Source organism: Sceloporus undulatus, chromosome 1 (assembly GCF_019175285.1).
Source record: "Sceloporus undulatus isolate JIND9_A2432 ecotype Alabama chromosome 1, SceUnd_v1.1, whole genome shotgun sequence".
Lineage (NCBI taxonomy): Eukaryota > Metazoa > Chordata > Lepidosauria > Squamata > Phrynosomatidae > Sceloporus > Sceloporus undulatus.
In genome coordinates, this window is record NC_056522.1 from 324,902,132 (window position 1) to 324,916,185 (window position 14,054).

General features: G+C 40.3%; 1 protein-coding gene across 1 annotated transcript in view; it reads left to right on the top strand.

Annotated features, from left to right (window-relative positions):
* Nucleotides 1–14,054, top strand: part of RASGRP1 (RAS guanyl releasing protein 1) — a 105,408-nt gene that overhangs the window by 79,508 nt on the left and 11,846 nt on the right. The window contains 3 exon segments of the mRNA XM_042444374.1: nucleotides 2,345–2,489; nucleotides 4,666–4,702; nucleotides 7,735–7,881. Coding sequence (XP_042300308.1) covers nucleotides 2,345–2,489; nucleotides 4,666–4,702; nucleotides 7,735–7,881 — 329 coding nt within the window.

The following is a 14,054-nucleotide window of genomic DNA, read 5'->3' on the forward strand; positions in this document are numbered from 1 at the left end:
CTTGGGTTTCCTACTAAATTCGGAGGGAAAATGTATATAAGGCTGACAGCGCTTATGACATTTGATCGTTTAAGCGCCTTGATTGGTTCATTTAAAAAAAAACTGCCAAAAATACATCATTTCACAAACGGTCAATGAAATGGAAACGCTGACGAAAGTTAAATCGCTTCCAAATAATCCGGGTTAACGTTACGTCATTCTGACGTACTATTGATTGACAGCTCCAAATAAGGTATGGAAGAGAAGAATCGCTTTATTTAAACACCGATTTCATGCCAAGTAGGAACGCTTGCAGGTAAAAACTTCGATTTAAATAACCAGATGGGAACGAAGAATAACGCGTTTCGGAACGCGAGATAACACCAGGGTTATTTTGAATCGGTTTTATTAAAAACGTTGTATTTTAAATCGTTTCAAATATTAAGTGGGAACACCCCCTAAATATCCTATCTAAACTGCATATTCCAGGATTCCATAGCACAGAACCATGGAAGTGGACTCATAGCGTTATAACTGTGTACTGTGAAAGGACATCAGGACTTTTAATTGTAGTCAGTCCTCTGTCTGTGAAAGAATATTTACAATATTATCCACATGTGGAGATTGAGTTGAACTTCAGGGCACAGACAAAGGTATCCAGATCTCTGACTGTTACTAAGGTGCTACTTTTGTTGAAAGAAGGTTTTGCTTGTAGGAGCTTTCCACTGCTTCTGCAGTTGAGTTTTGCAGTACCCAAAGACTCACTTTTTAGAAAGGGAGATGATAAATCTGTTTGGAAATGACAGGTGAACTTGCTTTGAGGGAATCACAATGCCAGAGAAATCACACCATGGCATACAAAGAGAGTCCTTGTTTGTTAAATACCTTTGGAACGACAGTGATAAAAATAATTGGGTTGCCTGCTTAAAGGCACTTATTGTAGTTGCCTGTTGTGGTTGAAAAATAAACCTGAGTGATTTCCTTTCTTGGCTCTGGATGCTTTGTAGTGATACTTTTTTCTGTCAAATGAACTAGTTTTTCAGGCTATCCAATTTTCATCCTAACTGTTCTGTCACTAGTATTTTAAGAAGTGTACAGGGAATGCACACATATTACAAGATTTAGGGGAGGCAGAAAAAGCAAGCATGTGATGGGGAGTTGAGCTATACTTGCAAACCATTTATGGTGTGCAACAAAATGGTGCAGTACTCTTGTTTAGAATACCAACAAGGAATCCATGACCTTTCTTTTCCCAGGATACTTTTCTTAAAAGTAAAACAGTAAGACAGAATTGACTGAGCATCTTCATTCCTCATCAAGCTGTTTTGGTGTACTTCCCTTTAGGTTTTTCTCGCCTACAAGATGTGTACTTATGTCAATCATGGAGTTTTCTTTTAACCTACTGATAATCTCCCTCTTGTATGCAGATAGTACCATGTTGATTACATGAGGATCCACATTTGCAGAAAAGAGTCTAATATTTGTATATAGCATGCTCTTTGCCAGTCATCTGTCTGTTTACTGTTTGCATTCAAAAAATAAAGCAAAGTTGGGTGCTTCATAGGTTTGTGTTTATACTAAAGTGCCAAAGCCACACTTCCTCTCTTCTATAATCTCATACATCATAAGCATCCTGCTGGCTTCGAGGCTGTATGCTAACTGAATGAAGAGGAATAGGAAAATGGACTTTTTGGAATATAGTGCCTACACTGGCTGGGGTATTTTGGCAGCTGTAGTCCAAAACCTTCCTTTTCCAAGCTCTAGGTGAGGACTGTGTTCAGAAAGACAATGGGATCTTAAGACCTCTGGTTAGATTTCCTTTAAAATGATCCACCTTGTCCATCCTTTGAGAACAACAGTAAAGAACTTGCTTATCTTGCTTCCCATCAAAGGGTTTATGTTAGAACAAGAGAACATGAATTCTTTCATGTTTAGGGAATCCCTGTTGTGCATTTCCCCTCCTCTTTCCAGCCTGTTCATTGTCCAAAATGGCATTAGAAACTGTAAAGAGCAATTTGAAGGTAGCAGTGTTAGGAATTATTCCCTGGGCTTCTCTTTTGTTTCGATAATTGTACAGCATGTTCAGAATTGATTGTGAAGGCTGCTTCTTAAGCTGTTTTTTTCTGAATTTTAAATGAACTGCTGCAAAACTCGTGATCTGCTTGACAGGATCATGCGGGGGGGGGGTGTGAGTGTGTAATGTGTTTCAAGATATTCTTTGCTTTAAAGATGAATTAGTGCATTTACCTTAGTAGGTTGGTGGATGTGTGGGTGGTGAAAAATAGAGAGTGGGGAGACACTGTTAACTCCTTTTGTTTCTTGCAGTATTAAACCTCAGTTGACCCTCTTTTTTCTTTATTTGCAGGGAAGGCCTAATCAGCAGAGATGAAATAACAGCTTACTTCATGAGGGCAAGCTCAATCTATTCTAAATTGGGCCTTGGCTTTGCCCACAACTTTCAGGAAACCACTTATCTGAAGCCAACATTCTGTGACAACTGTGCTGGATTTGTAAGCTTGGGTGCAGTTTGGTGGTGGTGGGGATTTAAAATGTAAATTATTCCACATTACCATATGATGTGTATAACAAAACTATTATTGGTAAATGTCTTATTACAATATCAACACTTCTTTACTCTTGTTGTTGTTTCACCTCTTGTGCCTTTAGGAATGGGGAGAGGTTATCACTTAATTGTTGGAGACATTCTTTCAGTGAATAAGAGTCCATGAGTCAGATTAAGGCCTCACCAGTTAACACTGCAGAGCTGTGACAGTCCTCTAGGATATGATCATTTTGGAGAGCTGCTATTTATCATAACTAGTCTGACCAATGCTATGCCTTTTGCCACTTTGCTGCCTTTCTTCATTAATGGATTTTTTCTTAATAAGATGGAAGAAGCAGCATGAAACGGCTGAAAATTGAACACATTTTTGTCTCAATCTCTGCTGACATCAATATATGAGACAATAGGATTGCTCAGTAAAAGCCTCTCCTGGAAGTAGCTGTGATACAAAATAATATCATACATTGATATGTTCAGGAACAAATTTGGCAGGTTTTTTTAATGTCTTCCTAAAGACATGAGGGCAGTTGCCAAGTGAGTCAGAAGGTTTCTAATGCCCCTTCTCAGCTACTTCCATGTAGGTCTGGATTAGTTTAGGAGGTTTGTTTAAACATAGCCAGAGACTTTCCTACACACAACATATTTGTATCCATTGTCAAAAATAAGGCAACTCTGCGCTTCCTCTAGAAAAAAACAAAACAAGACTTTGCTGCTCTTAGAGCCCATTCAGATTATTACTGGAGTACAAACCATGTTACTAACAATACCTGAATAGGCAACGTTTGTTGGACATTATTCATTATAGTAAATCTCTACATGAACTTTCTTCCCTTCTGGAACTCACAGTAGTGATTTGGGGCTCCCATTGAAGTATTTGAATATAGCTGCTTTGCTTCCCCAAAGCTGCTTGCTTTATCAAATGCCCATAGGCCTTACTCTGGAATCAACACTTGGCACACCTAGGAAGGCTTTGTAGGATGAAATCTACAAATAATCATTACATCTGACCTATGTGTTGGTACAGATCCCCTCCACATTTCAGAGTAACTGCATGTACCATAAATAAGAAACAATCTTGTTGCACCTTAAACATTTAATGTTATATCTGGCATACGATTTCAAGGATGCTAAGCCCCTTTGTGAGGTGCAGATGGGATAGAGCTGACAAAAGTTTGTCAAATAATACGTGGTTAGTTTTTAAAGTTCCTCAAGAGTCTACATTGCTTATAATGCACAAAACTAATATGACTACCTCTCTGGAAATTCCTGCACCTTAGGCTGTACGTATCATCTCTGATATTTCAACTTTTTCAGGGTAGAGATGGCCAGACTCTACCAGGCCTTGCTCATTAGTGCAGGGCAGGGAAAGAAAGATAAATTATTACTTCTTCCACCTCTCAGGCTAATCTGGTCCACTAGTTTAGGACATAGCTTCGGAAATGATACAGATGCCTGGGGCAACATATCAGTTCCTGGTTGTTGGGACATCTGCTGGATAATAAACAGTGCCTGGTGCTCCCTGTATGGTGGAAGAAGTAGTCAAATGACAAGCAAAAAATTAATTTAAAAATATGGGATTCAGATATGGTCTGTGGGCCAGCAACCAGCCGTGCTTGATCTATGGAGAAATGAAATAGATATTCTCATGTAGAATTTCTCATTGTCTGTTGGGGGCGGGATATTTTGGGTGGTACTTTTTCATGCAGCTGACAGATCCAAGTAGGCATCTTTTGGCAGCTGGGCTGTTTTTAAAACCAACTCAGTTCTCTGAAATGTGTAGATATTGGCTGGTGATTTGCTAAAACAAATAGGCATCTAGAGGAAATAAGATTTTGATCATAACCTAAATCTTGTTGGTTTGGGAGTTTACTTTTTATCATGGGTGGTGGTAAGCCTTATCTCCATCTTTGGCTTTCCTGTTTGGAGTTTTAGTCTGCTCTTAATGGTGGGAAAGTACTGCTTTTAACGAAAGAACAGCCACAGACCTCATGGATGGATGGATGGCTATTCTATTTGAATGACTTTGCAGACTGAGTGTATTGAACTGAGATGCAGGAGAGGTAGGAGTCTGCTGTCTTTAAGTTCTGTGTAGCATTATAATATGGCTTTGCTTAATTTTGCAGCTTTGGGGAGTTATTAAACAAGGATATAGATGCAAAGGTAATAAAATTATGCTTTATTTGTTTAATTAACTTGTAAAATGGTTTGCAAAAGGAACACAAAATGTTAAGAAATTTATTTTCTTTTGAACATACTTAAGCATCATCTTCTAATAGCTTAGATCAAACTTTTAATTATTATAAAAGACCTGGTGAACAAACTAGAAACACTCACATTTTTGTTTAGCCCCCCCCCCCCCATCTCATCCCATCCCAACAATGCCACATCCTTTTTCTTTTCCTCTGAACACATTTTGCAACTGTCTAGAAAACGACAAGAAACAATCCAGGGGAATCCTGAATCCTCTCATGTAGAAATTTCCACCTCCCTCCTGCTGAATTATTAAATAATATATGATGTATCATTTTGCTGTTAAGTAAGTTGTTGAGCATTGCTATAAAAATATGAAACACTGAGTAATATTTAATAATGGAAAGTAGACTGCTTATTACAGTGGGTCCTTGGTATCTGCTGGGGTTTGGTTCCAGAACCCCCGTGGATACCAATATCCGTGGATCTCAAGTCCCATTAAATACCATGGCATAGTAAAATGTCATCCCTTGTATAAAATGTCAAAATCAAGGTTTGCGTTTGGATTTTTTAAAAATATTTTCAAGCCATGGATGGCCCAACGCTCAAACCACTACATCACATTGGCTCTTGTACATCTAATATTACAGTCCTAAACATCCTTACTAGGGAACAAGCCACACTGGGCAATGGAACATGCCTCTTAGGAAACCATTTATGGCAGTGACCCCAAAACCTTTTTCAGCTACTGTCCCCTTTCCTTTTGGGCAACAACCCTAGCACTCCCCAATGCCTATTTCTTCATATTAGGCTTAATGTTTCACTGCAAATTCAAAACAACCAATCTCAGTTTTTATTCCTTTTGTACCAGGTCATTTTGGGAGCAGTTGGCTCCCAAGGAAAGACTTCCAATCCTTTGCTGGAGTAGGAAGAGGCACAACCAGTGTTGTGTAGGTGTTTTACAGAGGCCACATGCTCTGGAGAGTGGTGTGCATGGGGAAAGGGAGAGATTTCAGCTACAGGAGCCATTCCAAGGCAAAGGATTCATTCCAAGAATTGCCCCAGATAGTCCTCCTCCTCCTCCTTCTTCCCCAGAGACGTGCCTTCTGCACACAGCTTGAAATTGTTCCCCGCCCTCCAGCTGCCAAATATTGTTTTTTCTGCTACCTCTTCCATTGACCTGTCCTACAAAAGAAAGCAGGAGCAGCAGCCCAGCTAAAACTTGTCAGCCAAATCAAGGCAAAGCTCCTTTTTGCTACAGTTTATCCCCTGCCTCCACCTTCTATAACTCCTCACTCCTGTTAATCAATCTGTCCTGATATGACACCAGCCCAAGCTATAGAAACAATGCCCTATGCTCAGGCTTTGTGAGAGTTTTCCAACTGCTGCCCCCACTACCAGTGGAGATCTGGCTAAGGGAGTGAGCTCGCGTGGGCAGGAGAAGAGCGGGAGACAACTTTACATGAAGCAATCAGCAAAGTTACATGGTGGTTTTAAGGATCTCTGAAAAGTTTCATAGAATCATAGAACCATAGAATAATAGAGTTGGAAGATACCACAAGGGCCATCCAGTCCAACCCCCTGCCATGCAGGAAATCTCAATTAAAGCATCCCCGACAGATGGCCATCCAGCCTCTGTTTAAAGACTTTCAAAGAAGGAGACTCCACCACACTCTGAGGGAGTGTGTTCCACTCGAACAGCCTTTACTGTCAGGAAGTTCCTCCTAATGTTGAGGTGGAATCTCTATTCCTGCAGTTTGCATCCATTGTTCCAGGTCTTAGTCTCTGGAGCAACAAGTTTTCTCCCTCCTCAATATGACATCCCTTCAAATATTTAAATAGGGCTATCATATCACCTCTTAACCTTCTCTTCTCCAGGCTAAACTCACCACCTCCCTAAGGCATTCCTCATAGGACATGGTTTCCAGACACAACACTCTAGCTAGTTTCAGTTGTGTAGTAAGATTGCAGCCAAGTCAGACCTGGAGAGAGTATTTTCCTTTGACAAAGACAAAGTCCACAGAAGAAGAAAGATAAAACCCACAAAAAAGAGAGAACAAGGTATTTAAGAAAGACTATTGAGAGAGAAGAGATCAGTTTCACGTTATTTATGTTTGTAACCAGTAAAACCTTTGAAAACTTAAGAAATTTGTGGACAAGTCTTTTGTTCAGGCTGTGTTCCTAGGAGCCAGAGGCCTTACTACACCCAAAGTCCATAGCATCGCTCTTGGGACAAAACAGCAGACATACCAAAAAAGCCCTTTTTGTTGTTCTTAACCTCTCCAGCAAGCCTGAGTTCATTCTGCGCTTTAGCTTTTCTGACTTTACCCCTACACATGCTTGCTATTGGTTTGAATTCCTCTGGCGATTTCCCCATTTTCCCATTTCTTATACGTATTCCATTTAAAACTTAGCTCAGTTGAAAGTTCCTTAGTCATCCATCCTGGTTTCTTGTGGCATCTCCCATTTTTCTTCCTCACTGGAACTGATTGAAATTGTGCCTTCAGTATCTCCCCTTTGAGAAACTCCCATCTGTCTTGAACTCCCTTCTCTTTTAGTATTCCTGACCATGGGATTACCCCCATATTTCTCTAAATTTACTAAAATCAGCTTTCCTAAAGTCTGGAATGCGTGTCTGACTATGCCTGGCTTCTCCTTTCAATTGTATAACAAACTCCTGGAGTACATGTAACCCTAGTCCCCACTATAGTCTTAAAAGCCACTGGTTGACTTTCTTGCATGGCAATAATTTGACTGAAGGTTCCCCCTGGTGCCCCCTTTTCCCTTACTGCCCCCCTGAATCTTTTCACTGCCCCCAAGGGTGTAGTACTGCCCACTTTGGGAATTACTGATGTATGGGCTTGTTCAGTTCTTCCCTCCCCCCCCCCCCACCAATTTTATGAGGCTTTGTCAGGAGGAAGATATCAGGCTTCACAGAGTGGGAGAAGGAGAAATATGTGAGCACCAAGTCAATGAGCTGTCCTTTTTTTATCTGTTTGCAGATTGTGGGATGAACTGTCACAAGCAATGCAAAGATCTGGTTGTCTTTGAATGTAAAAGAAGACCTAAAGTCATGCCTGTGGACAACAGTCCTGCATCAGCCCTTGCGTCTAGTCTCTGTCCCATGGGACTGAAAGAACACATGCATGGTATGACATTTCCAATGGAATGAAGAAGCCTGATATTAATTCTTTTTGCTCCTCATGTTCCAGTTTCATTTCCACGCCTACACCACCACCAACTGAATGGCTGACAAAATGTTCTTTACTGTGTGGCCAGAATCCCACTGGTGACATATGCTCGTGTTACCATATGTTGGTATATGTCCTTTTTAGTTTTAGTATCAGGGTTTTTAGTTTTTAATTGTTGTTTTATGCATTGATGTTGTGTTTTAATATGTTATACTGTTTAATACTGTCTTAAGGGGGGGAGGGATAAAGTGTTTTTAATTGTTATATTTTATATTTTATTGTTGTTAACCGCCCGGATTGGTTTGCCAGAGGGCGGTATACAAATAAATATTATTATTATTATTATTATTATTATTATTATTATTATTATTATTATTATATTTATTTATTTATTTTGTGAAGGGGGGCTTTAATACTTCTTTGTGTAACATTTCTCCTCCCAATGGAAGGGAGCTTTTTACAGCTGGAGCACTCTGGTGTGGTTCTCTATTTATGGGCATAGAGATGGGAGGCTACAGGGCAATATCCAGCTGCAGTTCCTCTGGCAAGAGGAAAGACAATTTCCAGGAGGGAAAAATCAAATATTTTCTGACAGCTGAAGGACTGTAGCCAGACACTAACTGAATGCTTACAGCTCTCCCCCAGCTAGTCAATGGCCATTTCAATAATAATAATAATAATAATAATAATAATAATAATAATAATAATAATGTTTATTTATATACCGCTTTTCCAAATTAGATCAAAGCGGTGTACAACAGGAAGGACAATACAAAGTCAAAATAAAACATAACAGGCTTCTCTCCGCCTCAAGATGGTGGTCGGAAGGAGGGCTCTTAGTCTTTCAGGCCAGGCCTCTCTCCCCCTCAAGATGGTGGTCGGGAGGAGGGCTTTTTCTTCTTTCAGGCAAGCAGTTGGAGCTTGCCTGCCTCTCTCTCCCCAAGATGGTGGCTGAAGGGAGGGCTTTTTCTTCTTTCAGGCAGGCAGTTGGAGCTAGCCTGCCTCTCTGTTTTCTGGTAGCAGTGGTGGATGGTGCCATGAAATTCAGAGGCTCATCTCAGTAGAATTAACTAGGGATGGTTTGGGAAGATGGCATTATGGTTGTTATCATAATATTAAAGACCTTGCTGGAACAGACTAAAGACAAACTTTGTCCCAGTGTTCTGTGGCTGCACAGGTGCTTTAGGGATTCTACAAAGAGGACATGAACAATGAATCCATGTTGTTATTATTTAGTCACCAATATCCCATCTTTTCCCAATAACAGGACTCAAGGCAGTTTATAAATATTAAAACAAATACACTTAAAAGCAATGTGAAGTAGTGATGGTTTGCTGCATTAGGACTCCAGACTGAGTTCAGATCCTCACTCAGCTAAGGAAATGCACTGCATTACCTTAGGTAGATTATATTCTCTCACCCTTAGAAGATGGCAATGCCAAAACTACTTGCAATAAATCTTGCAAGGATAACCCTAGGATCGAATGAAAATTGACTTGAAGGCACATAACAACAACAAACAGTTAAAAGATTTCACAAATATGTAATTAAAATGTATTTAAAAGTTATTCTTAAAAATACAATTAGGCAATCTATACAATTGTAACAGTTCCATTAAAAGACAAGAGATAAGAAAATCAGCAGATCAACACACATACCATTAAAAACCCTTTCAGTCATTTCCCAAAGGCTGTCAGAACAGGCAGGTTATCAGTGCTGACTGTGAAGGCCCTGGGGATAGATTTCCAAAGCCTGGGAGCAACCTCTTAAGAGACCCTCGCCTTTGTTCATGTGAAATATTCCTGGGAAAGTGGTGGGACCAAGAGAATGGCCTCTCCCAAAGATTTTACAGCCCAAGCCTTTGACCATAATCTGGTTTGCCAGAGGTCCCAATCTGCCCTGTACAGCCTTGTTGGATGATTGTGCCTCCTGTCTAGTGTTACTGGGTCAACAATAATATGCACCTTAGACATTTTTCACATGATTTAGAAGTTTCTTGCAACCACATTCATTACTTTTCCTTCTTCAGCATTTCATCATTCCCCCCCCCCCCGCCAGCTTTTCCTGCAAGCTTTTATCTCACTTTTCCAGTTTGTTCCTTTCTTTGCACAGATGACCCTTTAAGGAGCAGAGATAATAGAGATTATTTGCATGATCCAATTGGCTTTAATCAGTTCTTACCAAATTAGTAACAAATAAATCTAGGAAGTTGCTTTAGGCTAAATTAAACCATTGGTTCATCTCAGTAATGCTTTCTTTGATGGGCAACAGCTCTTCAGGGTTTCACATGGGGATCTTTCCCAGGTGATCCTTGTGCCTTTTGGCTAACATCTTGATGGCTAATTCCAACTAGAGTAGACCTATTAAATCAGTTGTTGAGTGGTAACTCAATTGATTTGAAGGAACAATAGGTAAATCTCATTGAATGGATTTGCATTAATCAAAACTAACAGCAAGACATAGCCCTGAGTGTTGACTTCTGCCACTGAAATCAGAGCCTTCCCATAAGATCATTGTCTGATTATTGAGAGAGTCTTCAAATCACTTCATATTTTCTTTTATTGTTGTTGTTTGTCTTCCAAGTTATTTCTGACTTATGGAGACCCTAAGGTGAGCCTATCACAAAGTTTTTATGGCAAGAGCTGTCCAGCCCTGTTCTCCAAAGTTGTAGTCCAATGTTCAAACGATTATTATTATTATTATTATTAGTAGTAGTAGTAGTAGTAGCAGTAGTAGTATAGACATGGCCTGGGTCCAGTTTACTTGAAGGAACGCCTCCTCCCATACAATCCTTCCCGCACACTCCGATCCTCCAGGAAAAACCTCTTACAATCTAGAAAGACCAGACTGGCGGAAGTCCTTCTCTGTCACCGCTCCAAAAACCTGGAATGACCTGGCGGAAGAGATTCACCAATTATCCTCACTCAAGGCTTTTAAAAAGGCATCAAAAACCTTTCTCTTCCAGCAGGCCTTCCCCAATTGATAATGTCCAGAACCAATTGAATCCCCCTCCTTTTATTATTTTTCTTATTTGTGGTTTGGTTTTTTAATTTTGATGTATTGTTACATACTTTTTAACCATGTTTTACTGTTTAATTTTATAGTTGGGAGGGAGGGTTGGGCTGGGGTCTTGTGGGGTTTGTTGTTTTTATTGTTGTATATTGTATTAACTTTGCTGTTACCCGCCTCAATCCTCAAAGCGGAAGAGGCAGGATATAAATAAATATTTATTATTATTAGTAGTAGTAGTAGTATAGCATCATAGGTTTTACATAGCACTTTACAAAGGAAAGAAAACAACAATCCAAAATAGAAACAAACATCATGCTGGCTTTCCTTTCTTTTATTTACAGACATTTATTCTGATCATATTGGTATTTTCTGTTACAATTTGACTGGTATAACCTACTTTGTATATTATAAACCTTTTGTTGTTGTTGTTAACTGCCCTTGAGTCGATTTCGATCCATGGTGACCCTGTGGATGAGACATCTCCAAAACCACCTGTCTTAGTTCCTGTACATTCATACCCATTACATTCTTAATCAAATCCATCCATCTAGCACGCAGCCTTCCTCTTTCTACTTCTCTTCACCTTTCCTAGCATTTTTTTTTTCAGTGAGTCATGCCTTCTCATAATGTGTCTGAAATACAACAGCCTAAGTTTTGTCATCTTGGCTTCCAGAGAGATTTCTGGTTTGATCTGTTCTAGGACCCATTTGTTTGTCTTTGTGGCCATCCACGGGATCCAGTTGGGAACCGTTCTGTTTCTCTGTGTTCTGTTCTGACAGTTGTCTCTTGTCCTGAGTACAGATGCCTTATCAGGACTATCAGATGTGTTGCCACTCCCATGTCTTTAAGACTGTTCCATAGCCTTTCATGATCTATGCAGTCAAATGCTCTGCTGTGCTCTGTAAAGCACATGCTGATTTTCTTTTGGAATTCCCTCATTGTAGATTTGCAGTGTGGTCCCTAGTGCCCCTTCCTTTTCTGAACCCCGCTTGGACCTCTGGGATTTCTCTCTCCATGTGTGGTTGGACTCTAGGTTGCAGAATTTTGAGCATAATTTTGCTTGCATGGGAGATCAGTACTATAGTCCTATAGTTACTGCAGTCTTTTGTGTTTCTTTTTTTGTGGATGGGGATGTATATTGATCATTTCCAATCTGTTGGCCGTCATTTTGTTTTCCACATCTGTTGACATATGTTAGTTAGCACACTGTACTGTCAGTGTGAATTGCAGCAGTTCAATTGGAATATTATCTGTTCCTGGGGATTTATTTTTCACCATTTTCTTTATTGCAGCTTCTACCTCACTTTTTAGAATTTGGGTTTCAGCTTCATATGGCTCTTCATTACACATGTCATTCATTTTATGATCTCTTTTATATAACTCTTTTCTATGCTGCATCGACCACCTTTTTATTCCTTCTTGGTCTTGAATTATGTTATTTTAATTGTCATAGAGCATCCCAGTCTTTGGTTTGAAATTTCCCTTGGATTTCCTGGATCATGTAGAATAGGTCTCTTGTTCTTGCTTTTTTGTTGTTGTCTTCTATTTCTTTGCATTGATCATTGTAGTATTTTTTAAAAATCTTTTTGCATTAGCTGTTCTACTGTTGTATTCATGGTTCTTAGTTTGTTCCCATGTCCCTTTTGTTTTGCTTCTCTTCTTTCCTTTATTACAGTACGCCTGTGCCATACGCGGACGCGCCATACGCGGCTTGAGCATACGAACTCAAGCCGCGGGGCATGCGCGGGGGCGGAAAGGGTGGCGCGTCCCATTCAATCAAAAGGGCGCGTGCACCCGTTGCGCCCCGCGTGCCGCTGTGCATGAGCCCCAATATTTCCAATGGGGCTTGAGCATAGGTGGAATTTGCCTTGCGCGGAGGGATCTGGAACGGATCCCCGCGTAAGGCGAGGACCCACTGTACTTGTAGTGTTTTATCTGTCATCCATGGTTTCTTCTCTCTCTTTTTGTCTCCTGAGATAGTCTGTCCACATTCTTCTTTTATTATGTCCCTGGCTTCAGACCATAGTTCTTCTGGTTCTCAGTCTATTATGCTTAATAGCGCTAATCTGTTCCTTATATTGTAAATGAATTTTGATGAAATATTGTTTAGATCATATTTTCATATGACTACTGGTTTTGCTTTTTTCTTGAGTTATACAGTGCACCTGCATTATACGCGGGTGCGCTTTATGCAGACTTGAGCGTATGCGCTCAAGCTGCGGGGAGCACGCGGGGCACAAGGGGCGGCGCATCCCATTCAAATGAATGGGGCGTGCGCCCATGATGCCCCGCACGCTCCTGCGCCACCACGCCACCGTGCACAAGCCCCATTCAAATGAATGGGACTTGAGTATAGGTAGAATTTGCCTTATGCGGGGGGGTCTGGAATGGATCCCCCACGTAAGGCAAGGGCCCACTGTACTTTTATTTTTTATATGAGTAGTTCGTGATCTGAGCCACAGTCAGCACTTGGTCTGGTCTTGGCCACCAATATGGAACTTCACCATTGTTTACTTCTGATTACATAATCTATTTGGTTTTTGTGTTGGCTATCTGGTGATGTCCAAATGTGTAGCCTTCTTTCTGGTTGTAAGAAAAATTTGTTTGGAATGAATAGGTTATTGGCTTCGCAAAAATCTTATCAGATGTTCGTCTTCTTTGTTTCTTTTGCCTAATCCAAATATGCCTACTGTTTTTGATTCTTTACTTCCAACTTTGGCATTCCAGTCCCCTATGATCAGGTTGACATCCTGTTCTGAGGTGCTGTCAGTTTCTTCCTGTACTCCCTCATAGAAACTTCCACTTTCTTCCTGTTCTGCCTCTATAGTTGGTGCATATACTTGAATTATGGTGATATTCATAGGTTTTACATGAAGCCTTATTGAGATGATTCAATCTGATTTTGCATTGTCTCCTTTGACTGCTTTTGCCACGTTTCTTCCTAGTATGAAAGCCATCCCGTTTCTTCGTATCTTTTCATGCTCTGAGTAGAATATTTTGTAGTTGTCTGAATCAAAGTGACCCATTCCTGTCCATTTGAACTCACTCCCAGTACTGCTATGTTCATGTGTTCCATTTTCATTTTTATTATGTCTAGCTTCCCTTGGCTCATGCTTCTC